This window comes from Rhagoletis zephyria, unplaced genomic scaffold, assembly GCF_001687245.7.
Source record: "Rhagoletis zephyria isolate East Lansing unplaced genomic scaffold, Rhagoletis_zephyria_1.1 Rzeph_scaffold_04381, whole genome shotgun sequence".
Taxonomy (NCBI): Eukaryota; Metazoa; Arthropoda; class Insecta; order Diptera; family Tephritidae; genus Rhagoletis; species Rhagoletis zephyria.
Genome location: NW_016161464.1, coordinates 2226 through 29330, shown reverse-complemented (window position 1 = coordinate 29330; position 27105 = coordinate 2226). Strand labels below are relative to the sequence as shown.

At 33.7% G+C, this 27105-nt stretch overlaps 1 protein-coding gene across 2 annotated transcripts in view; it reads right to left on the bottom strand.

Annotated features, from left to right (window-relative positions):
* The window catches only part of LOC108370665 (zinc finger protein 432), a 35184-nt gene extending 9611 nt beyond the window's left edge, over positions 1-25573 (bottom strand). For both annotated transcript variants that reach the window (XR_001848661.1, XM_017626042.1), the window contains exons 1-2: positions 25344-25573; positions 25043-25269 (exon numbers count right to left, since the gene is read on the bottom strand). Coding sequence is in view for 1 of the 2 variants with exons in the window: in XM_017626042.1 (XP_017481531.1) it covers positions 25043-25269; positions 25344-25434 (318 nt within the window). In the remaining variant the exon portion in view is untranslated. The remainder of the gene's footprint in view (positions 1-25042; positions 25270-25343) is intronic.
* Between the last annotated feature and the right edge of the window lie 1532 nt (positions 25574-27105).

Here is a 27105-nt window from a genome sequence, read left to right as displayed (position 1 = left end):
TAACAATTTATTCGAATAATGCCCAACTCTGAATGGAAGTCCACAATAGAAATTTTTAGTTTCAACGATGAAATTTACGTAAAATTTTTTACTTTCAACCCCCAAATTATTTAATTACTTCATTTTCTGCAGGATCGTCATTAGGTAAACTGCATTTCCAAAGATTTTTTCAAAATAAAGAGCGATGAGATATTTCCCCCACCGATGATAAAAAATCGTAATCACCATAACGCTTTCACATTTACTTTCAAAATTACAATTCAGAATTTCGTTTTGTAGCAAATATGAAATGTAGGTATGCCCATTTATTTAAATGCAAACGGATTAATAATCAAAGTGCTGGCAGAGATTTCAGCGTTTTGTACAAAAAGTATTTGTGATGTTGAAATTGTACTTAAAATCGTTAAATTGTACTTTTGTACTTTTTAAAACTAATTGTACTGAAAAAAAGTAAAATTGTACTTCAAATATTATCACTGGAATTAATCTGTTGAAATTTCAACCGACCGTTTCAATTTGTTGTCCGTTTGTAGCCTGCTTTATAGATGAAATACATCATGAAAACGGAGTAAATGTGTTGGCACAATGCACGCTTGCTTTGCTTGCTTGGTTTTGAGAACTGTCAAACAATTTATGAAATCTACTAAAATGTATGAAAGTTGACCTAGTGGCAGCTTTACTTCACTTGCTTAAAGCGCTTTAATGTTTCGAATGCCGAAATCTCTATTTGACAGCGCTTTGTAGGTTTTTGACAACTGTTAACATTTCAATTTTTCACGTTGCTTTTGGTTGCCTGCAGTTGTTTCCCGCGTTCTTGTATTTAACAATTACTTGTCATTAATACCATTATTCTTTACAGATTCTTGCTTTTTTATTGTTCCCGCAACCAGATACGTTCATTTGCATCAAGTCATCATGTTGCATTTGTGTTTATAAGGCATAATAGTGACTTTTATAAAATAGTTTTTTTCTAAACTTTTATTTGTTCCTAATAACATTATTTTTAACAGATACCGTGCATTTTTATTGTTCCAGCCACTAGATACGTTTGTTTGCAACATGCCTTGTGTTTATAAGGCGTAATAGTGATTTGTAGGTAAAAGAGTTTATACTAANGCCGACCGTTTCAATTTGTTGTCCGTTTGTAGCCTGCTTTATAGATGAAATACATCATGAAAACGGAGTAAAGGTGTTGGCACAATGCACGCTTGCTTTGCTTGCTTGGCTTTGAGAACTGTCAAACAATTTATGAAATCTACTAAAATGTATGAAAGTTGACCTAGTGGCAGCTTTACTTCACTTGCTTAAAGCGCTTTAATGTTTCGAATGCCGAAATCTCTATTTGACAGCGCTTTGTAGGTTTTTGACAACTGTTAACATTTCAATTTTTCACGTTGCTTTTGGTTGCCTGCAGTTGTTTCCCGCGTTCTTGTATTTAACAATTACTTGTCATTAATACCATTATTCTTTACAGATTCTTGCTTTTTTATTGTTCCGGCAACCAGATACGTTCATTTGCATCAAGTCATCATGTTGCATTTGTGTTTATATTTGTGTTTATAAGGGATAATAGTGACTTTTATAAAATAGTTTTTTTATAAACTTTTATTTGTTCCTAATAACATTATTTTTAACAGATACCGTGCATTTTTATTGTTCCAGCCACTAGATACGTTTGTTTGCAACATGCCTTGTGTTTATAAGGCGTAATAGTGATTTGTAGGTAAAAGAGTTTATACTAAACTGTTAATTAATTAATTAATAATCATATTAATAATTAATATTAATAATAGTATTAATAACTAGTAAAATTAATAATAATAATAAACATAATTAATTCACAAATTCACATTTACATCTGGTGGCACAAAATACGAATGGCGGGTATATTTGTGTGCATTAAAAATCAGCTGACTACTATGACAGCATTTAAAGCCACCATTGGGCCATAGAAGCTCTCAAAGTAAAGCAAAGCAAACTAAAGTAAGCAAAACAAGCAAAGCCAGCTTAAGTAGAACCCATGATTAAAGGTTTTGTAAGTAGCTTTCTTCTAAAATTTAACACTTCCACCCACAAAGATGTTTTTGGAAGCAAGAGGAAAAGACAGGAATTCAATTCTACTTCCTAACAAGTAAAAAGTCTAAGTTGGGGCGAAGCCGAACATTAAATATCTAAAATATTAAATATTGTTTTTTCACCTTTCCGAAAAATACCGTTACATGGTCAGCAGGGGTGATTTTACCCCTATTTAAAATATCTTCGATACATAGTGTGTTCAGTTAGACTGAAAAGCAGGACCTTCGTTACTCATAGTCCAAGAATATTAGCGCTGATAACATATGGTATATATACTAATCTGCTTCGATGCTATGAATTTTTACTTTTTGTGAGATATCTGCAAGTATTGCAAGGTTTGCAGAGAGTGCATAATTTTCTTCTATAATCCTGCTATTCCACAGGATGAAAGAGTTTTCCCGTTTATGCGGGGTCGTTGATATTTCTAGCGTGTTCTTTCTAATTCGCCACACTTTTTCTGATATACCGTTAACCCCTTGTTGTGCCTAGGGTATCTGTGGTGTTAAAACAATTTTGCGCTTCTTTGTATGCATACTTAAAGGATAGGGCCAAAGGTAATAGCTGTAGAGTAAACACAACCTTGTCATGTATTTTGTTGTTGCCTGAGAAACCTAGAATCTCAAAACAGAAAGAAATGTAAAGACGTTCGACCAATCAAAAGCAAGCAAAAAGGATGCTCATGTATGTGTATGTGAATGTAGCAAAGTTTGACACTTCAGATTTTTCACGAAATAGAAAAAAATCAAAACTGTAGCCCTGCTGCTACTACCTTTATTAAGTCATCTTCAAAATTTGTAGAGGGGTATCTAAATATCTTGATTCCGGCGCCATCTGTTTTGGGTCCTTTCTTTTACAGAAGCACGTCTTATCATAAAATTAATACCCGCTAATCCAGGTCGTACGATAAAGACGGATTCTCTAAATATCTCGACTCCAGCGCCATCTGTAGGCATACAGTGGTTCAGCGCTCACATTTAGCACGCATAAATTCGTATCTCCTATGAACTATAACCGATTATTCGGACACAATAATCTGCTTAAGAAGAGGCACTTCTGAAACAATACCTNAAAATTAATACTAATATTAATCCAGGTCGTACTATAAAGACGGATTCTCTAAATATCTCGACTCCAGCGCCATCTGTAGGCATACAGTGGTTTAGCGCTCACATTTAGCACGCATAAATTCGTATCTCCTATGAACTATAACCGATTATTGTCAAATTCGGACACAATAATCTGCTTAAGAAGAGGCACTTCTGAAACAATACCTCGTTTCGATACCTCTGCCGGTGCCGGAATTATGGGCAAAAGTATAGCTACAAGAAATGGATAAGATACACTATTCGTTAAATTATAAAAAAAATATGGCAATATCGGTGTCAAATGAAAAGTAGTCGGAGGGTTTTTAATCCAGACGTATTTTCGGGTTGCCACCCAGTCAAAATTTTAAATTTATGTCGCATTTTTATGGTTATTTTTTCCGAGAGAACACATCCTCTAGATAAATGAATTTTTATTTCTTGTTTAATATAAATGAATTTGCAAAAATTAAGCCCATTTTTGCTTTTTCTAGTACTTACATAAAAACTGTAAAGATAGTTTAACCTAAATCCTACAGCCGGTTTCACCAGCAATTTAAATGGAAAATTATTTTTTATTTTCTGTTAATTTCCAAAAAAAAAAAATAAAAACTTTAAAATAATTTTTTATTTAAATTGCTTTCGTAAAAATTCGAGTGAAAAGGGGACTCCCACGTTAACTCCTCGAGTGGGTGTTGTCGGAGCGCTTCGAAAATGCAGTGAGAATGGGGTTAAAGCGTTTTTTTTTTTGTTATCTTGTTTTTTTAGTCTGTGATTTGGCAAAAAAATCAATCAAGAAGGAACTGATCGTCAGTTCCGAATATTCCTGAAAAGGGACACCGCATAAAAAGCTGTTGACCTTATGACAGTTTCGAATGCATTTAGAGGTAAACAATAATGCATAAAAAATTAATTTTGTCTAACTTTAGAACTTTTCAGGTGTATTTAATAGAAAATATGCTGGATCTGACAAAGAATTCCATAGAGCGGGCGTAAAGTGGCTCCAAACCTAAAAGGAACGTATTTTAAGCAAGATAAAAAATATTTTTTGATTTACTTCAGGATTTTTCCGTTTTTATCTGTTTTTTACTGAATAATATGTAAATAATTTTTTAATTTAGAGTTTTTTTTAATAAATAGAAATGATGAAAACACTTTAATACTTATCAATTATAAACAAAATTAAGAACATTTTGAAAATCGTAAAGCCCCTTTTCGGTTTATTAGCGGACTCCGCTGATATGCTGGGAACAATATTTTTGAACAATTTAATCTTTTTATTTTCAATTCATATATTATTTTAAAATGCTGGAAAACATAAAAAAATCATTGCCGACGAACTGTTTTAAATACTATTTCAAATTTCCTTTGCGAGTTAGAGAAGGTCGAGAACTCTCCCCAGGCTCAAAAATTAAGATAAGTACAATAAGAGTATATTTTGCGAGATGTAAGTTTAATCAAAACCACTTGAAGGATTGAGCAATTTCATGTCCAAAAAATAAACACTGCCCGATATTTAATAAGGAAATGGTTAATATGTTGCCCGGATATGAAATTTGGCATCGATACTGTCGTTTCTGAATATCCACAGGAGCAAGTAAGATTCGCCACATAATATTTAAACCAGGGATGGTAATCATTATAAATTAAAAAATATTAATCAACATTTAATTATTATTATCCGATTTTTATTTGTTTAATCACAAATAATAATTATTTATTGATTTTTACTTTTTTGCTCGAATGTAATTATTATTATATAATTTAGATTTTTTTTGCTCAATAATAATGATAACTTCTTGATTTCTATGGTTTTGATCGAGAATATTGATTATGTTGCGATTTTTATTTTTTCGCTAAAGAATAATACTCAGCTTCTGAGTTTTATATTTTCACTTGAACATCATGATTAGTTTTGATTTTTATTTTTTTCGCTCAGGTATAATGATTATCTTGCGATTTTTATTTTTTTCGCTCAAGAATAACGATTGACACCCGATTTTTATTTTCTTTCGCCAAACATAAAACTCAAAACCTTATACAACCAAGACCATAAGAGCTGTTGACTTGAACCTTTATAAGAGTATAGCTTTTATCTTGTGTTATCTTCCTATAAAAACGAAATGTTTGAAATTATAAACTTATAGGCGGAAAATTGGTATAGAAATGAAACAAGTTCGTTTTCATGCCGTGTGCATGTGTCATATCTACATAGGCATGTACATACTCATGCACGTTGCACCAACTAGATTAAAAATTTGATTTTTTCTTTACTTTCGTAATTATATTGGAAAATAAATGTGTGTGTGACTTCAAAATCAAATTGCTTGCAAACGTCATAAATGCTCGAAACCAATAACACGAAATATACACGAATCAAAACTTAATGTAGGTTGTAGGCAGGATCAACTACAATATGAAAATAGGTTTCCTATAGTTCCTCCATTTTTATTTTATTTAAAATAACCGGCCGCTTAAAATTGTCGGCCGCTGTAGTGTAGTGGTAAGCAGTGCGCGCTTCCACTTCGCAGCACCTGGGTTCAAGCCCTGGTCAAAGCAACATCGCAAAAAAATATAGAAAAAAGGTTTTTTCTTAACAACGGTCGTCCCTCGGCAGGCAGTGGCAAACCTCCAAGTGTTTTTCTGCCATGAAAAACAGCTTCTCATAAAAATACAATCGCCGTTCGGAGTCGGCGTAAAACTGTAGGTCCCTCCGCTTTGTGTGACAACATCAAGGCGCACGCCACAATTCGGAGGAGAAGCTCGGCCAAACACTAACATATGTGTAAGCGCCAATCTATTATATTATTATTATTAAAATAACCGTTATTTTCATACTATGCACTTATCTAATAAAAGCTTGACTAAATATTCTTCATCCTATTTTGAAAATCAAACATGGTTTGAAAAAGGAATTTATGTATATACCTTTAAAATGATGTATAATAATATATTAATATAATATACTAGTTTTCATCGGGTAAAATTTAAAAGCTCCTATTTTTATACCCTAGCGCAGTGCTCGTCAAAGTGGTGGTCGGCGGACCGGTGCCGGTCCGTAAGCCATAAGTCGCCGGTCCGCAAAGGGCGTCGCGAAATGGACANAATACGCTCGGGTATAAAAACAACTTAAATTTGTTAAACATTCATAAAAAATCGCTAATATCTGCTATCATTAAATGGTAATAGGTCATATATAGACACCCGGCTAATAAAGAAATTCATTTAAACAAATTTTAATACATATATGAGATGATCGTAAACGAAAAATAATCAATAAAAAAAGGTACCGGTCCCCGACGTAATAGAAAAACTGCAGCCGGTCCGTCANCGACGTAATAGAAAAACTGCAGCCGTTCCCTCACACTCAAAAGTTTGACGAGCACTGCCCTAGCGCACTTGTTTGCAAGGGTACCATAACTTTGTTCGCATAACGCTTATTTGTAACAGCCTAAAAGAATCGAGATAGATATAGACAAATGTATACATACATAAATGCTTAGAATGAAAAGAGAAGTCGATTAAGCCATGACTGTCTGTCTGTACGTCCGTCCGTCCGCCCGAAAACACGATTACTCGAGCAAAAATTGAGATATCTCAACGAAATTTGGTATGTAGGTTGCCCTTTATCCGAGGTAGGTTGGTATTGAAAATGGGCGAAATCAGACTGTATCCTGTTGTTGTTGTTGTTGTAGCTACTAAGCCCCATTCGGGGCGGTTCATCCATCAACGTTGTCGTCAATTTCAGCTAGGGGGAGGCCCAGGAAGTGTGCTACTTCCACATAGGGACAATGGCGTTAGCTGAGTGTTGTTCTCAGGGCATGTGAAGAGGTGCCGGGAGTCATGTGGCGACTCTCCACATGCCGGGAACTGGTTGGGCACATTCTCGCTGATTCTGCTCAAGTAGGAGTTGAGCCTGCTGCAATAGCCAGAGCGAAGTTGGGCTATTGTAGTGCGGGTCTCCCGAGGCAGACAAAGTTCTGTCCCGTCCACGTCCGGTGGTTGTGTGCCTAGAACGGCATTCACAGGGCGGGAGTCTACATAACTTGAGACTGATTCCCTGTGAATGCCGTTCAGGGCCTGTCGGTAGGTTGACGGGTCCAGAGGTTGTTTGATAAACCTCTGGACTTCGTCCGTCAGTTCGTAAAGATGCCTCATGACGTGCCGTGGCGAGGGCTCTTCCGCGAGCAGCTGTCCGCTGGGATGGCCACGTCTGTGGCTCCCCGTGGTTCGGGTTATTCACCGTCGGTATTGTTACGCCATCGACGTGAATACCCAGTGGCAGTCTGACCTCCTTCGTCTAGGTGGTGAAAAGGGTTGCCGAGGATTTCGCAGGGGATAGGGCAAGGCTCCTTGCAGTGAAGAAGCGAGAAAGTTCGGAGAGGTAACAGTTTACTTCGAGCACAAGTCATCAATTCCATTCCCAGACGCCATGATCGAACAATCGTCAGCACACGAGACTATGTTAACACCCTCTGGTGCCTGAGGAAGCTTTGAGATGTAATAATTAAACAGTATCGGGGACAGGACACCACCCTGTGGTACCCCCTGTTAAATTTTACGTGGCTTGCTAGTTTTGTCTCTGAAAATTACTGACGAGTGTCGACCACTCAGGTAATTCGCCGACCACCGTTTGAGTCCCTGTGGGAGTGAGGAGGCATCTATATCTTCTAGTAGCGTTGAATGACTGACAGTGTCGAACGCCTTGGACAGGTCCAACGCTACTAGAATAGTTCTCTCACAGGGGCGGTTTCGGTTTAGGCCACGAGTTATCTGAGTGTTTATGGCGTTAAGTGCTGTTGTTGTGCTATGCACTTTACGGAACCCATGTTGATGCTTCGCTTGGGTCAGGTGGTTCGTAAAGTACGGGAGCATCAGGGCCTCGAGTGTCTTCGCTACCGGGGAAAGGTGAGTTATCGGTTTGTTGGCTGGTTTCCCCGGTTTGAGCAGTGGGACCACTCTCCCTTCCTATTTTCCAGATGTCTGGAATGACGAGAGTGGCCATAGACAGGTTGAGGACCTCCGTTAGGTACGCTACTCCCGCAGGACCCAAATTTTTCAGCATCAACATGCATATTCCGTCGGGTCCAATGGCTTTGGAGGCTTTCGCCTTCCCGATGGCTACCCTTACCTCACCGCTGGTGAAAACTTTTGTGCAGCCTTCTGATCACTCGACGTTTGGCTTTATCCACCGGAGGATGCAGAGTGAACTGCCGGCTAAAATAGCTCGCGCATCTCTCCGGGTCCGACGAAGCGTGGTCACCAAAGTCTATCTCGACTCTGTCGTCGCGCTTCGTCGGGATGGACAACGACCTCACGGTTGACCAAAGCTTGCTCACACCAGAGGCGAAGTTGCAGGTCTTCAGATGGAAAAAGAGGAAGAAGGGGAATACAAAGATGAAATTCCAGAATATCTGTTGGACGAAATTATCGACCTTTCTGATGATGATGACGATGACCAAGATATTAGAGAGAGCAGTGATGTTGATCCACAGCCGCCTGCTAAACGGCAACTGCCCAAATCATTAATTTAATTTATTTAATTTTTTTTTACTTAAAACTTTTCATAACTAACATTTCAACATTATATTTTTTTCTATATTTTTATAATTTCTTTTTCAATGTTTCTACAAACCCAACACTGAAAAAAAAGGTACATAAGAAATGAGAAGTAAATTAATATTAAGCTGGAAAACGCAAGTTTTGTATTATGATTGTTTTCTTTTCAAATGAGATTTATTGAAGAAACAGAGTAGCATATTATAGATCAAACAGAAAGCAAAAAAGACTTAGTTTTGTGGAAAATATGTTCAAAAAGCATGAAAAAAATATTTCCAACATTTTGCTTCATAAGCACTACAAAAATTTTCTATATTATTTTTTTTTAATTTTAATTGTTGCACAGATCTCTAGCAATAATTTGGCTTTAACAGATTGAAAAAATATCAATTATTCGACGAGTTATAGCCAAAAAACCATATAAACAATATGCTGAAAATCGGCATTTGACTGCAAAGTTCGAAGGTCGATTAAAAAAAAATTCGAACTAACATAAACAAACGCCGCGACACGGGTCTTCTAATTTAGCCTCTATTTTCACCCCTCGCTCTCAGAATCGACCTAACTTTTGCTAACCTGAATTTGTTCCACAGTGTTATTGTGCTTGCCACATAAAAGCAAAATGTTGAAAATTATTGAAATCGGACTAAAATTACGGCCGCTTTTCATATAACGGTAAATTTCAGAAATGCTTGAAACTTCAATATTTCGAAATTTAAGGCCATGTAGCGGTAGCCTTCGGAAAAGTGAAAAAACATATATTTAATACATGCGCCGGGCAGAGTTACCAGATGTGGGGATTTCGCCCCATTTTGGGGATTTCTGAAACCATTTGGGGATAGATTTTTTCGTTTGGGGATGTGGGGATTTGATGGGGATTTTTGTTTGGTTTAAAATATTCATATTGAAATTAAAATACATATATTTTACTGCCTGCCCTTAAAAATTACTCAAACAAAGATTTTCTTTGTCAAAGTGTTATTCGTGGAAAATGCCTGTTTTAATGGCTTTCGCTCAACACACAATTTTCTCTCACTTCATTACAAGAATTTTACAAAGTGGCAAGCGCACAACAAAAAATTGACGAACTTACAGACAGCAATGGGAATAGGAACCTTGGGCCGAAGGTATGTTGTTAAATAGTCTCCAAAAACCATAAAAAATAAGAAACCGCTATACGTAAATAACCAAATGATCTCATATATATGTACACATATACAACTGTGAAAATTTGTAATATATAAGTATTCAAAACTGTAATTAAAACGAAGTAACAGAAATTAGAATACATATTTTTTATTTCTTACTTAAGGGGATTTAGAAGAAAAATGGGGATTTTTGGGGATAACTGCGGCTCGATATGGGGATGCGCTATACAAAAATTCTGGCAACACTGGCGCCGGGTATTTAATGTTCGGCTCCGCCCGAACTTGAACTTTCTTACTCGTTTCAAATTATTGTTGCTTTTCCACAACAAATTTTCATTAAAAAATGGCCTCGAGCTCAATAAAAATTGTTGAATATAATTGTTATAAGGCCATAAAATAACAAAAACAAGTAAATAAAAATATTAACGGCAGATTTTAAGACGTTTTCAATACTTCTTCATTTCGAAGGGATAAGGAGTAAAAATTTGTAGTGCATTATGTCATTGGTTGCCTCATAACGCCAATGAAAATCTCAAATTTCGACGAACGACTGTCGTTTCAACAATGGGAATAGGACTGATTNTAAAAATATTAACGGCAGATTTTAAGACGTTTTCAATACTTCTTCATTTCGAAGGGATAAGGAGTAAAAATTTGTAGTGCATTATGTCATTGGTTGCCTCATAACGCCAATGAAAATCTCAAATTTCGACGAACGACTGTCGTTTCAACAATGGGAATAGGACTGATTGCGTACCAAAATACGCATGTTTAGCCATTTTATTTAATTGATCTCTTCTTTTTCACATAAAAAGCGTCAGTACGTCATGAAATTAAATGTAAACTAAAAACTCCCTGTAATTTTCTTTTAACGTTCCGCCACTGCCGTTTGTTTTGAATTCCAGTGTTTTCCGTTTCTTTTTAACCGACATCCAAAAAAGGAGGAGGTTATCAGTTCGTCGGAATATTTTATTTTTTTTTTTATATATGTTACCGCATAACTTTGGACCACGTCAACCGATTCGATAATTCTTTTTGCATCGTGTCTCTCCCATACTAATCTGGTTTAGATCCGATCATTGGATCATTAAATATATATCTATGTATATATTTTTTATATGAGAATTGAAGTCGGTTTTTTGCTAAAAATTAATCTTGATAAAACTTTTTCACGGTTAATAAAAGTTTGGTTTGGTATAAATTATACTTATGTTGATGAATTATTTTACGAAATTTCGGGCAAAATCGGGGAATTTCATTGTAGAAATCGGGGAATTCTCAAAAATGTGTTGGCTACCCTGCGTAACACCCATAAACATGAACTTCTTAGAAAAAGTCGAAAAACTGCAAGCAAAAAGGGACAGGGAATACTGCGCGAGTATTCTTTTGGAGTTCAAAAAAGGTGCAGAAATTATAGGGGTTGACGAGGAAATCATTCACAGATTCCATATTATCCTCCAGACGATATATTGTAAATATGATGTGTATCCGAAAAAGTTTAACTTTTATGCAGTAGAAACTTCAAGAAAGTTTGCTTCCTATCTACCCGCCAACAACCGTACACAAATAGATAGACATGGTCCTGAAGTTATAACTTTAATATAACTTTAACTTTAATATATTAAAAAGGCAATTTTACCAACTGGGCAACTAGGAGAAGAGGCTCAGAAAGCCAAAAATAATGAATTCAAATTCATCAGGGAGTACAGGAACAGAAAATACTCTGCAAAACATACCAATGAAGATTTATTTAATTAGGGCCATTCCACTGTGACTAGTGGGACATTTTACTCCAGAATATGATCAATTGTCAGATGTAACTATGTCGTCGGAACTTATACAACAGCGAAACTTATTTTGCAACATAGAACAGTAACTAATGTATCAAATTGCTTTAACAAAAATACCAAACGATTTCTTAGTTTTATGTAAATATCATTTGAATGAGTGTGACTGGTGGGACACTGAAAAGAGCTCTATTCTACCCTTGTGCACTCAAATATGAATTTTTGCCAAAACACTTAATATTCACGAAGGATGTATTTCTGTTGTGAAATATGAATTATACGCTTTCGTTTTCAATAAAAATTAGGTTTATATAATCTTCATAGAAATATTAAAAAATATTTAAAATTGTGACTGGTGGGACATCTCATCTCCCTGTGACTGGTGAGAAGTAACTATGCTTGAAATAAAAGTTTCCATAGACAAATATTACAATTTCTTTTTATTTTTTAATATTTTCCACAGGGTAATGAAATTTAGTAATTTAAAAAGAGGTTACTGCTGAAATAGAGATAATTAAGGCATATTTAAATTCATGTCGCTTTCCTCTCCATTACATGATACTATCTTTCGACCCGATTATATCCGATATATCGCTCAAAAAGAAAACTATAAAACGCAAAATTTATCTCGACGTTAAAGCTGTAAATATGCTAAAATTGCCTGTTGAGCAATTGTCAGTTAATATCGAGCCCTAACCGCCAAAATAACGTAAGCGACATTTTTTTCAAAATTTTATTTTTGATGCAGAAATATTCCTAGGGCATCTAAATATATTTCTGCATCAAAAAGAAAATGTTGAAAAAATGGCGCTTACGTTATTTTGGCGGTTAGGGCTCGATATACAATCGGATTTTGATGGCGACTAATATTTTCGAGATTTCATTTAGTTATTTAGTATAATATGTACATATATACTCATTGAGTATTACTAATGTGACCAACCGTACTTCTTTCGGAAGTACAGTACTTCTTTTTGAGCCGTTGTACTTCGTACTTCGAAGTACAGTCAAATGTACTTCTTTGCAGTGACAAAACACTACCTAAGGCACATTGAACAGGTAGTATCAGTAGAGCAGCTGATTTGATTTTCTTTCAAATTATTCGGTGTCTAAGATGTCAAATATTTTTAATTTCTTCCCCATACAAAACAAGCGATTGAAAAGCAACGTTTGGAGCGTTCACCTAACTCCGCAGCACAAACCCTGATTGCATATGATTGATCAATGTTTCGAGAAGCAAACAAAAGAAAAGAAAATCGCACCAAAGTTTTTCCAAATTTAATTTTTAATTTTTACTCAAAATCAGAACAGTTTTTGACGCTTTGAGTTTTAGATAAGACAATCAATAACAAAATACACATAAATGTTGTTTTTATACTAATACCTGTTTGATATGCCTTTTAAGTTGAAATTTCTCTAACTGTTTCCAAAAATTTCAAAAGGTTAGTCGTCTCAGTTAAGAAAGGTACTCATATATCAACACATAAATTATGACTTTCAATCACTTCACTTCTCTAGCTGACAAATTTCATTATAAATGGCTACTCAATCGAGAAAAATTAAAAGGTGCTAGAGAGTTTAAATCAGGGATAGAATATAATCATTATTTTTTAAATTTAAATTAAATAAATCAACATGTTGTAAGTGTCGTACGGCAATTTTATGTATACTCACATATCTGTTTTTGTATGTCCTACCCTAATTTACAATGACTTTTATTTTTCAAATTTTACTAGTAAAAATTACAAATAATAATTAAAGTATGATTTCTATTTTTTCGCTCAAGAATAATAATTACACCTTGATTTTAAGTTTTTTAATCGAGAATAATGATTATCCTTCAATCTTTATTTTTTCACTCAAGAATAATGATTATCTTGCGATTTTTATTTTTTCACTCGAGAATAATACTCAGATTCTGAGTTTTATATTTTCGCTTGAGCAAATTGATTACTTTTGATTTTTATTTTTTTCCGCTCAAGAATAATGATTGACACCTGATTTTTACTTTCTTTCCCCAAACATAAAACTCAAACCCTTATACAACCGAGACCATAAGAGCTGTTGGCTTGTAATTTTATGAGAACACACTTTTTGTCATGGGGTACCACTAGAGCTCGGGCAATTCGGTTAATCGATTAACCGAATTATTCGAATCTAACTGAAGTCGACTACTGTTAATCGGTTAGCAATATTCGAGTAGTCGAAAGCTGTCGACTATTCGGATAACCCGTTCATTTTCGGTTAATCGAATATTTTAAGTTCGAGTTTTTTTTGCATTTACAGATACATATACATATATGAAAAGTCTTGTTACATTCGTAGTACATATATAAGATTGCATGTGCAAAATTAAGACAAACTTTTTTTGCTAGAATGTGCGCTAATTATTGAAATGTTATTGCGAAATATTTTGGAGACAATGGCTAAAGCAATACCTACCTCTCATTTTCGCGAGCTTTTGTTACGGATTTTTGTTAAATGTTTGTTCAGTGAGGATGTGGATGATTGTAGCACAAAACTGCACCACATATGGAACATGTTACTTCCTTTTCGTGCTCTGATTTTTCGAAAAAATCCCACACCCAGCTCCTTTTGCGTCCGCTCATATTTGTATCTGAATATACATACATATGTGTGTATGTATATATTTAAAAAAAAATTTGTTCATTTGTCAAAGAAGTTTCAATGTAAGTTCGGTTACTGAAATTCGATTTGCTACAATGCTCGAGTAGTCGAAGCAAAGCAACTATTCGAATAATCGAAGGCGGGCGACTATTCGAATACCATTAACCGACTAATAAGCATGCGAACGGTTACGAATCGAATAATCGGTTAACCGATTAGTCGAATAGTCGGATAATTTTACGAGCCCTAGGTACCACCCAATGATAACGAAACGTTTGAAATTGTACACTTATAGGCAAAAAACCGACATCGAAGTGAAACAAGATCGTTTTTATGCCTTTTGCATACGCATATGTATGTATATCCTTAATACGAAAAAACACTAACTTAGTGATCGTTTAATTTTGACAATTTTTCTTTTGTTAAAAGTGTTGCATTTTTTCTCCATTAAAAGTGTGCTCAAACACGCTGTTATATGAAGAAAAGTGCATGAGCGTCAACAAAAAAAAAAAAGACAAAAATCAACGGCAAGTCATAGCACCTTCAAACTTACGCTTTGTTCTACTAGAATTAAATGGGCTATAAAACTGCTTACCCAAATTTTGTCTAAAGAGGGTAATTAAAAAGTGAAATGTTTTTATAAAAATTTAGAGAATTTTCTTTAACTTTGCGCGAAGTTTGGTACTCTCATTTTTGGAGTTTANGCTCTGATTTTTCGAAAAAATCCCACACCCAGCTCCTTTTGCGTCCGCTCATATTTGTATCTGAATATACATACATATGTGTGTATGTATATATTTAAAAAAAAATTTGTTCATTTGTCAAAGAAGTTTCAATGAAAGTTCGGTTACTGAAATTCGATTTGCTACAATGCTCGAGTAGTCGAAGCAAAGCAACTATTCGAATAATCGAAGGCGGGCGACTATTCGAATACCATTAACCGACTAATAAGCATGCGAACGGTTACGAATCGAATAATCGGTTAACCGATTAGTCGAATAGTCGGATAATTTTACGAGCCCTAGGTACCACCCAATGATAACGAAACGTTTGAAATTGTACACTTATAGGCAAAAAACCGACATCGAAGTGAAACAAGATCGTTTTTATGCCTTTTGCATACGCATATGTATGTATATCCTTAATACGAAAAAACACTAACTTAGTGATCGTTTAATTTTGACAATTTTTCTTTTGTTAAAAGTGTTGCATTTTTTCTCCATTAAAAGTGTGCTCAAACACGCTGTTATATGAAGAAAAGTGCATGAGCGTCAATAAAAAAAAAAGACAAAAATCAACGGCAAGTCATAGCACCTTCAAACTTACGCTTTGTTCTACTAGAATTAAATGGGCTATAAAACTGCTTACCCAAATTTTGTCTAAAGAGGGTAATTAAAAAGTGAAATGTTTTTATAAAAATTAAGAGAATTTTCTTTAACTTTACGCGAAGTTTGGTACTCTCATTTTTGGAGTTTTGTTGCTTATAAAGAATCAGCGAAAAATAAAATATGTAGAAAACATTTTCCGCATTGCAAAAACCTCTCTGTACTCAGTAAAGTGAAGGAATGAATTTTTGCTATTTTGAAATTATCATTTAATTTGTATTCAAAAACATAATTTTTTCTAAAATCTCAGATGATAAATTACAGCGAAAGTCACTTNAGTTGCTTATAAAGAATTAGCGAAAAATAAAATATGTAGAAAACATTTTCCGCATTGCAAAAACCTCTCTGTACTCAGTAAAGTGACTGTATGAATTTTTGCTATTTTGAAATTATCATTTAATTTGTATTCAAAAACATAATTTTTTCTAAAATCTCAGCTGATAAATTACAGCGAAAGTCACTTAAGAAAAGTTTTAGGGCTGAAAATGAACGCTCCACACTAACTTGCGTGGCTAAATAGCAGAGCTGTGTAAGTGTGAAATCATTTTCAATCTTAAATCAACAATGATTTTCTATTCAGTTTTCATTACTTATTCCTCGCTTAAGATTGAGGCTTATAATTTTTAAATTTTCCATTCACTCAAAGCAGTTATAAATTCACACATCAACATATTCATAGCAAGATTGAAAACANCAATCTTAAATCAACAATGATTTTCTATTCAGTTTTCATTACTTATTCCTCGCTTAAGATTGAGGCTTATAATTTTTAAATTTTCCATTCACTCAAAGCAGTTATAAATTCACACATCAACATATTCATAGCAAAATTGAAAACATCAATGCCAAATCAAAAAAAGGTTTAACATTGAATGAGTATTGAAAATGCTGCAATCTTTTGTGTCTGCATACTTTAATTCAGTACCAATCATTAGTTCAAAGACACCCTGGTAAACAACTTTTTGATAAAAAGGCAGATTTTTGACAATTGCTCAATTGTAAAAATTCGAAGCGGTGTTACCCAATTTAAGTTTTATGGTAGAGGGGATTTTATAAACTTGGGATTATATATAAAATAGTTGCATTAACATTTACCTTTTAAAAATAGTTAATATCTTATATTAAAAATGTTTAAATTTTACATTAAATTCGATAAGCACTTCGCAAAAACTTTACATTTAGGTTAATAAAATTTTAGTGAACATATTTTAAAAATATTTATCGTCTTTATGCCATCTGATTATTTCACAATGTAACTAGCCAGGACTATTACAGTTTTCTATATCGGTTGCGATTGTTTCTGATATATGTAATTCGATGACTGAAATTACAAATTTTGATGTGTAATCTAATGCATATTTAAAGGATTCACAATTCGTGTTAGACGTCGTAATGTCTTAAAGGCTTAAATTTGTTCAATATAAAGTAACGGTTAAAAGCGATTTGAAAGATTCGTTGGGTATAATAAGAACCAATAATATATTTGCTACTAGCTTAAAAACATTTTGGTTATGTTAAAAAAACGCCTAAAGAAGTATTAGGTGTTATTTTACGTTTAAAAATTTTAAGACTGTAACACATTACGACACTTAACACCAAAAAAAAAACCTCTTAAAACTTTTAAAATTATATTATACGTCTCACAGTGGCCAACCAGTAGTTTCGCAATGACACGCGGTACATAAAAATATGATGAAATATTAAACTGACGGTAATTTAGTACATTGTACGAAAATATTCGTATGTTGTACGAATTTAAAAAAACTGTTTCTCCATTTGTTCTATGTACGAAAGTATTAAGTAAATTGTACGAATACAGAATTGTAGATTTCGTAAATTTTAAAACCATAGGTAAATATTACGAATGCCTTCGTACAATATACAAAATTATTCGTACAGAGATTTTTTCAGTAATTTACGAATGTGTTTCGTAAAATAAACGTAAGATTTCGTAAATTGTACAGAAAAATTGCCTTACGAAAGTCCTTTCGTTATATTTACGAACAGTTCGTAAAATCTTCTTTCGTTGTGAAAAATGTCTTCGTATTATGAACGAAAGTTTCGTACATTGTACAAAAACCAAGACTACGAAAGTTTTTCGTAGCACTTTTACGAAATTTTATTTTCAGTGTAATTGTTTGCAAGCGTACTATAGTTTTCATGCATTTTGAGAACAAATAATCTAATATGTGTACATACATATCGTCTTTTAAAGTACAAAACCGCGTATCGTCATTCTGCAAAACCGCGTAACTGACATTTGCTGCCAAAAATTGGATTTGCCCACAATAGCTCAATAGCTTGGCTCAATTCTTATCCATTCGCCCTGAAATATACTAGCCAGAAATACGTTTGCTTTACAAAAAAGAGAACCATTTTGAAATAAAGGTGATTTTACTCTCTAGAAAATAATGTATGCAATTACGCGGTTTTGCATTTTCTTGATACGCGGTTTGATAGCATGTACTTACGGCGGCCGCCGTAGCAGAGTGATTCCGTACTTCCACTCCATAGGACCATGGTTAAATACCAGGTCAGATCATAACCCAAAATAGCAGTCGTCCTTCGGCGCACAATGGCAAACCTTCGAGTATATTTCTGCCTTGAAAACACTTCTTATAAAATCATTTGGTGTTCGGAGTGAGCCTTAAATATGTACATAGGTGTCTCCATTTGTGCCACAACAACAGAATTCATGCCTCAGGTTTGAGCGGAAGCTCGGCCGCCAATCACTTAGAAAAATATTTTAGCACCAAATATTTATTTGTTTACTTATTTAAGGGAGATGACAATCTTCTGGTTTCACATTTTGAGTACAAAAATCTCGACCCTGATACAAAAAATAGTATTATTACTGAATGATAATGACAGATTTTTTGCATTCACATTCTCTATGTGAATGGGTGTTAACCTTTCCATAACACACTACATATTTTGTGTTTACAATTTGTAACCAATCTCAAGAGTGGTGGTAAAATTTTTTAAATCAAACAATCACATTTTTGAAACGAAAAAAATGAGAATGCACACTCAATTGATTCAATTATTACACAGCTCTGCTGAATAGATATTCGAATTTCCATTCTTCCTTTTTTGATGAACATTGACCTACCTGACATTTCAGGCTGGTAAAAAAAAATAAGGGGCTTGGCGACTCCCACCTCTCCCACTAGAGAGATCAAAGACCAAAGAGCTCAATGACCTCCCTCTCCTTATTCGTCTACAGGACTTCTTAGGGAAACCTATTGAAAATCGTCGCCACGCCCATTATCCAGAAATTTATATGAATCTAATTTTCTTATAAGTGGCTATTGCAATCATGGATCTTAGGAGAATTAGTTTCAGTAGTTACTGATTTATCCAAGTTTCTTTGTTTCTGTAAACGGGCGTAGTTGTTGCCCGATTTCAGATATTTTCAAAAGCTGGACCCTTAGTAAAGTGGTACTGAGTTTGGTAAGGAAGGCTGAAACGGCTACTTAGATACGGCATTTCATCACGGGGCGAGGTTACGCCCATTTTCCAGAACCTTCATAATAATACTATTTTCTATCAAAATTCTACTGCACATACTCATTTTCAACAATTTGGATCCAATATTTACTGAAATATCGTAGTTTTTCCATTTTTGAAGATGCCGTTATAAGTGAAGTGGGAGAGGATACAGTCTGATTTCGCCCATTTTCAATACCAACCTACCTCGGATGAAGGGCAACCTACATTCCAAATTTCGTTGAGATATCTCAATTTTTGCTCGAGTAATCGTGTTTTCGGGCGGACGGACGGATGTACAGACAGACAGTCATGGCTCAATCGACTTCTCTTTTCATACTGAGCATTTATGTATGTATACATTTGTCTATATCTATCTCGATTCTTTTAGGCTGTTACAAATAAGCGTTATGCGAACAAAGTTATAGTACCCTTGCAAACAAGTGCGCTAGGGTATAAAAGTAGGAGTTTTTAAATATTACCCGATGAAAACTAAGTACCAACAAGCTAATTCTAACAATATATTATTATACATCATTTTAAAGGTATATACATAAATTCCTTTTTCAAATCATGATTGATTTTCAAAATCGGATGAAGAATATTTAGTTAAGCTTTTATTAGATAAGTGCATAGTATGAAAATAACGATTATTTTAATAATAATAATATAATAGTTTGGCGCTTACACATATGTTAGTGTTTGGCCGAGCTTCTCCTCCGAATTGTGGCGTGCGCCTTGATGTTGTCACACAAAGCGGAGGGACCTACAGTTTTACGCCGACTCCGAACGGCGATTGTATTTTTATGAGAAGCTGTTTTTCATGGCAGAAAAACACTCGGAGATTTGCCACTGCCTGCCGAATAACGACCGCTGTTAAGAAAAAACATTTTTTTTTTTTTTTGCGATGTTGCTTTAACCAGGGCTTGAACCCAGCGGCCGACAATTTTAAGCGGCCGGTTATTTTAAATAAAATAAAAATGGAGGTTTCAGGAACTATAGGAAACCTATTTTCATGTTGTAGTTGATCCTACCTACAATACCTACAATATTTCGTGTTATTGGTTTCGCGCATTTATGACGTTTGCAAGCAATTTGATTTTGAAGTACTACACACACATTTCTTTTCCAATATAATTACGAAAGTAAAGAAAAAATCAAATTTTTAATCTAGTTGGTGCAACGTGCATGAGTATGTACATGCCTATGTAGATATGACACATGCACACGGCATGAAAACGAACTTGTTTCATTTCTATACCAATTTTCCGCCTATAAGTTTATAATTTCAAACATTTCGTTTTTATAGGAAGATAACACAAGATAAAAGCTATGCTATTATAAAGGTTCAAGTCAACAGCTCTTATGGTCTTGGTTGTATAAGGTTTTAAGTTTTATGTTTGGCGAAAGAAAATAGAAATCGGGTGTCAATCATTATTCTTGAGCCGAAAAAATAAAAATCGCAAGATAATCATTATACCTGAGCGAAAAAAATAAAAATCACAAGTAATCGAAACTCAGAAGCTGAGTATTCCTGAGCGAAAAAATAAAAATCGCAAGATAATCATTATACCTGAGCGAAAAAAATAAAAATCACAAGTAATCGAAACTCAGAAGCTGAGTATTCCTGAGCGAAAAAATAAAAATCGCAAGATAATCATTATACCTGAGCGAAAAAAATAAAAATCACAAGTAATCGAAACTCAGAAGCTGAGTATTCCTGAGCGAAAAAATAAAAATCGCAAGATAATCATTATACCTGAGCGAAAAAAATAAAAATCACAAGTAATCGAAACTCAGAAGCTGAGTATTCCTGAGCGAAAAAATAAAAATCGCAACATAATCAGTATTCTCGATCAAAACCATAGAAATCAAGAAGTTATCATTATTATTGAGCAAAAAAATATAAATTATATAATAATAATTACATTCGAGCAAAAAAGTAAAAATCAATAAATAATTATTATTTGTAATTAAAAAATAAAAATCGGATAATAATAATTAAATGTTGATTAATATTTTTTAACTTATAATGATTACCATCCCTGTTTAAAAAAAAAATTTGAACTTAATTGAAAGGGAAAAATTGAAAGCAAGTTGCCCATTCAAGTAATAAATAAGAGTGTGTTTGTGAAAAACTGAGAGTGTATTGAAAATTGAAAGGGGAAAATTGAATTTGTATCCAACAAGCATTTCAGTAAATGTTTAAAAAAAATCTTAAAGTAAGTTTGCTATAATAAGCGTTAAATAAGCATTTTTAATATTAAGCTTATTAAAAGTTTTTTCAAATAAACCTTTAATAAGTTTTGAGAGCGAATGTTTATAAATAACTTAAACTTATAAATGAAATGCAAATTAGTAAATATAACATTTTTTCAATCGTAAGTGACGTGTTTACGTTTTTTAAAATATATTATTAAAAGAAAAATTAGATAAAACCGATGCGGTAAAAAAAATCCAATCCAGGACCCGCTGCGCTAATCGGTGGAGCATTCGAGTCTTCAAATGTTGAGTTCTCCTTATCCTTTCTTATTTTAACATTCAATTAAAAATGTATTAAATTTTTTTCAGAAAAGTTCGTCAATGAGAATGGCGGCGATGAAGCGGAATATATAGCTGCATCGATGTCGTTTTTCCAATTTGTCAATAACCGCATGTAATTGGAAGCACGCAACAAGATATAATAATTAACTTTTTTATGCTTAATTTTTGTGTGTTATCGTAAAATGTCTATGTGTATGCTAAAATGTCTATTCCCTATTTATATTTTCGCGACTGTAGATGAGTTCGCCGAAAATTCGCATTTCGTTTAGTTTCTAGATGTTAAGCAATCTATGTATGAGTTTTTAATGAAATATCTTTAAATAAAGGGTTATAAAAATGTTTATAAAAAGCTTTCTTTTGAAAATTTTTAGTAAGTTTATATTCATACGCTTATAAACAACTTTTTTTCAACCTTTATTATAAGTTTACACTTTTACGCTTATAAAAAGCTTTCTTTTGAACATTTATGACAAGTTTTTATTTCTACGCTTTTAACCAATGTTCCTTTTCGATTATATTACGCTTACTTTCAAGCGTTTTACAAACAAAAAATCAACGTTTTGTAAGCTTAATGTTTATAATTGAAAACTTAAAAAAACTTGCTTTACGTTTATTTTGTTTGTTGGGTAACGTACCGCTTATTTATTTTGAATTTATAAGACATTTGAATTATTTCGAGAGAGTAACTCAAAATACTAGCAAACATTAAAAAACCCCAAATGGTGGACGAATTGAGCGAGCGGTTTTACCTATGATAAAAACATAGCAAGGTAGAACCCATGGTGGAATAATAACAAGGTGTTGTCAGTAGCGACGTGTTTGTTGTAAATTTGACAAGATCGGCATGCTTATTTTCAGTGCCGCCGATCTTAATTTTTATACTACTATTCGTTGGGAAATAGTATCTAAAATGTTCAGTTTTAGTAACTCGTTTTATCTCGATTTTTAAAGAACTTGTCAGAACGATATTAATATTTGAAATTGATGGATTTGTATTCAACAATTTTTATTGAGCTCGAGACCGTTTTTAATGAAAAAATTATTGTGCAAAAGCAACAATAATTTGAAAAAATGGTAGAAGTGGTAGCTATTTCGGAAATCNCTTATATTATCGATATTTATGTTTTTTAGTCTATTTAAAAAATCATTTACAGTCTTATAGGAAATTGCCTTATTTTACCGCCTTTACTTTTTTAAAGTTACAATATACAGTCAGTCAATAAAGTTTATTATAAAATCCAAAAATCAGGGTTCCAAACCTTGTGCAAAATTAAAGAAAATTCCGCAAAATTTCATTCAAATATTGCACTTTTTATTTACGCTCTCTATAAAGAAGTTGAGTATGCAGTTTTTTAGCCCATTCAATTCTAGTATAATAAAGTGTAAGTATGAGGAAGCTAGAACTTACCATTGATTTTTAGGAATTTTTTTTGTTGAAGGTGTCACTCATTTTCTCCATATAAAATAATGTTTGATAATGCATACTCAAATTTTTTCTAGAGAGCGTAAATAAAAAGCGCAATATTTGAATGAAACTTTGCAGAATTTTCTTTAATTTTGCACAACGTTTGGAGCTTTTCTTTTTGGGGTTTTTGTTGTAGAATTAACCATATTTTTATAAAAAATTAGCGAAAAATAAAATATTTAAAAAATAGTTGCCCGTATTGTAAAAAATTCGCTGTACTTAAACTTTATTGACTGACTGTATGTCGATAGTCGCTCAAACGATACTAACAAAATTACGTCGTCAAAACACTGATTTATGCATTTGTGCAATATTTGGGTTTCATGAAGCAAGACAATCTCGACACGATATCGTTCAGACGATTGTCGTCATACGTGATTCATGCCCTGGGTTATAAGCCTGTAATTAAACATTTTTATACATTTAATTTGAAATAGTATGCACCAACGGATTAAAAGTAGTAAATAATTAAAACCTTTTCTACTACTTTAAAACGTGTGACCGGAATAGACCTGCCGAAAAAGTGAGGTTAAGTAACTGACAACACCTTGTTATTATTCCACCATGGGTAGAACCGTTCTCTCAATTTGTCGGCCATGATTTTTTTTTTGAAGTTTGCCAACATTTTAAAATCATTTAAAAGTGAAAATAAAAAATTGAAATTGTTCGAAATTGTTGTTGCTCGAGATTGAAAATGAAAATGTGTGTGAGTTTGTCAGTAAATTTAAAAATTAAATTGTTTGGAAACGTCAAGAGTTTTAAAAATGACTCTCAGCGGTTCTACCTTACTATATTTTTATCATGGTTTTACCCTTAAATATTTTTATCATGGTTTCACCAAAATTTAAAAAAATCTTAAGAAAAATATTTGGTATGCAGTTTTGTAGCCCATTGTAGTCTAAGTCGTGCAAGTTTTAAGTTGGAGAAAATCCCCGATTTTTGAGAATTTTTTTGGTTGAAGGTGGATATGCTCAACAATTTTCTTATATATGGAAGACAACGGGACAAAAGAATTGCCAAAAATCAACGGGATTTTTTAGCAGCTTGAAACTTGCAGTTCATCATGATCATCGATGAAGATCTCAGAAATAGCAGCTATAACTTCTACCATGTTTAAATTATTGTTCCATAGCTCCATCAAATTTTTGAATATATTACTTTAAAGAAAATTACAGGGAAAATCTTTTAAATATTTATTTACACTAAGGAGCACATATCTATTTTTTCAAAGTCGAATGCATTTTCCAATATTAGAACTACCTATCCTCGCCCGTGTTTTGCGGCGGCGTGTATGCAGGTGGGGTGTGGTTGCCTGTGTTATGTTGGAAGGTTGTCGTGTTGGGGTTATTTTGCTCAGGTGAACTCCGGGGAGCCATGAAGGCAGCTTGGGTGTTGAGATCGCTATGTTTTCGATAGTTTTTCGAATCGCTCTCTAACGTTTGAGATTGGAGAATGTGGCTAGTTCTCCAATCATTCTCTAATCGATAACTAACCTCAATGTTTGCTGGGCAGAAGGAAAAATTGTTTGTAGAAAATAAACACAAGTCGAAATTCGATTTGTTTGTTCGTCTAGTATATGCATTTACTTTCGAAAAGTTATGTTATTAAATTCTTTTATTCACCTTTTGTTCATACGATAGTACCGTTTCAACGGTGCGCTTTACCATTTTCATTTAATTGCGAGCTTTTTCTTGCATTATAGCGAAGTTAACCCAAATTTTATTTTTTACATACATGTATGAATAAATCTTGGGGCTTGAACTTTTTTTTTATATTGGATCGTCCGTGGCGAAGCCGCGGACCACGGTGGCTGGCCAGTTAATAGTATAAACGCAGTGGCCTTTATTTTAATTTTGCAAACTTCAACTACTTTACTCACCAAATTATCATTCCCACAATAGGATGCCATCGTTTTCCTCATTATTGGATTGGTCGATAAATCAACAATTTCTTCACTGCTCCCGCATATAACACACAATTTTGTGTTACTATAGATCCGTTGCCCGCTGGGAGCACCATCTTCAGAAAGCAGCGGATGTCGGTTGCGTCGCTGTGCTATTCCTTTTGCCCCCCTTGGAAGAACATTTCTGTTGTTTCCTTTCTGACCTGTAATGCACAGAATATTTATAGGTATTATGTTATGAAGTACGGGTGAAATTACAAAAAAGTTGTGCTTTTACAATTGGTACTTCTATTTTGGCCGCCATCGAGCACTCCATAAACAATGGAAGCACTTTCCTCTGATGTACGCGTTCTTTTGTTCTTCTGCATAATTGGTTACGAATCCTTAGTCCAATTTATTTTCCCAGTAATCTCGACAATTTATTGTAGATACAGCTAAAACTTTTATTTTAAATATATTTCTACCGTCCATATACTTTTTCGCCTTGTATTATTTAGTTCTGTTCGATGTGCTTATTTAGTGTTGCCAGAGTTGCTCTTGTTCTGTTTTTGTCCTAATTATTGCAATCGATTCCGAAATACCTCGGGTTCGTACTAGTTGAAAAATGGGTTAAACAGGCTGTACCTAATATCTAAGACCGTAAATCTATAAGAAGAGACAACACGTTATAATTGTAGCGAGTGTGAACATCAGGAGCGTGCCTTCTCTTTTCATCCAATCAAAAAACGTATTTGGCAAAAGAGAAGGCGCGCTTCTGATGTTAACACTCGCTACAATTATAACGTGTTGTCTCTTACAGATTTACGTTCTTTGCTAATATCAAAAAATAAATGTACCTAAATGAGACAGATTGTATCTAAAAAAGTTACAACATTCATCAGCCGTGTTCACATTTTCAGAAACGTAAATATTTTGCGTTTTACCTTTCAAATCGCAAATTTACGATTACAATTTTGCAAATCGCAAATCCGAAAATGTTTGCGGTTTCAAATCGGTTGCCGGTGAGACGGTGGAATGAAAAGTAAATGGCAAAATTAACATAAATAACAAGCTAGCTTAGTTTAAACTTATTTCTGATTATGCCCATTATATTTTGCAATATTTTTGGCATCCTAAAATTAACTTTTTATGTTGATTTTATTTGTTTAATTCACTATTTATTATACCTATCTCCGTTTTGGGCAACGAAAATTTATCGAAGCAACGATTTGGTTGTTCAATGTCTGGTTATCACTACCACTACACTATCGACGATTTCGACATCATGCATGTAACATGTGATCGATAAAGCAGGAGTTGTGCTTAACCGGAGCTTCTACCTCCGATTTGTGCTAATCAGACATTGAACAACCGGCCCTTAGACTTTCAAAGTTTTTGCGTAGTTGAAGAAATTAATTTAAGTCATGAGGATTTTAGATGAAGTTTTAAATAGTGGTATTTTACCACAGTTTGAAAAAATATGTAATTTTTTTCGATACCACACTCAAACAAAGCAACTCAGAGGATATTAAGTATAAAGTTTGCTTCCTGGCGCAAATAGAGAAACCGGCTTATGATTAACATTTTTTTATAGTGAACTGCAAATAAAAAATAATTTTAAAATGAAATGTATAGAATTCTTTGACTACTTAAACACTGAAGGCGGAAATGATCTCATTATTGCTATTCAACAATTTCATAAATATAAAATAATTTATTGGCTTCTGTATGCAATGATGTGTACACTCATGTTAAAGTAAATAACACTTATATTTTTTATGAGCTATATTTTATTTATATACCAAAATTTTGTTAAAAACAAGTACTCTGGCGTTTTAAAGTATTATCTGTTACTTACATTCACAATGTAGCTTTGAATAAAAATGTACTGAAAAGAACTGATTTTTTAGCATGAAGAAGTCTAACGTACTGATTTCGGGCATAAAAAAATCTGGAAACCCTAGTGCCTACAAGTAAATATATTTGCAAGGTAAAGCAAAAAGCAAATTTAAATTAAAAATGCATCTGATCAAAAGATGATTGTATCTACCGAAAATCTA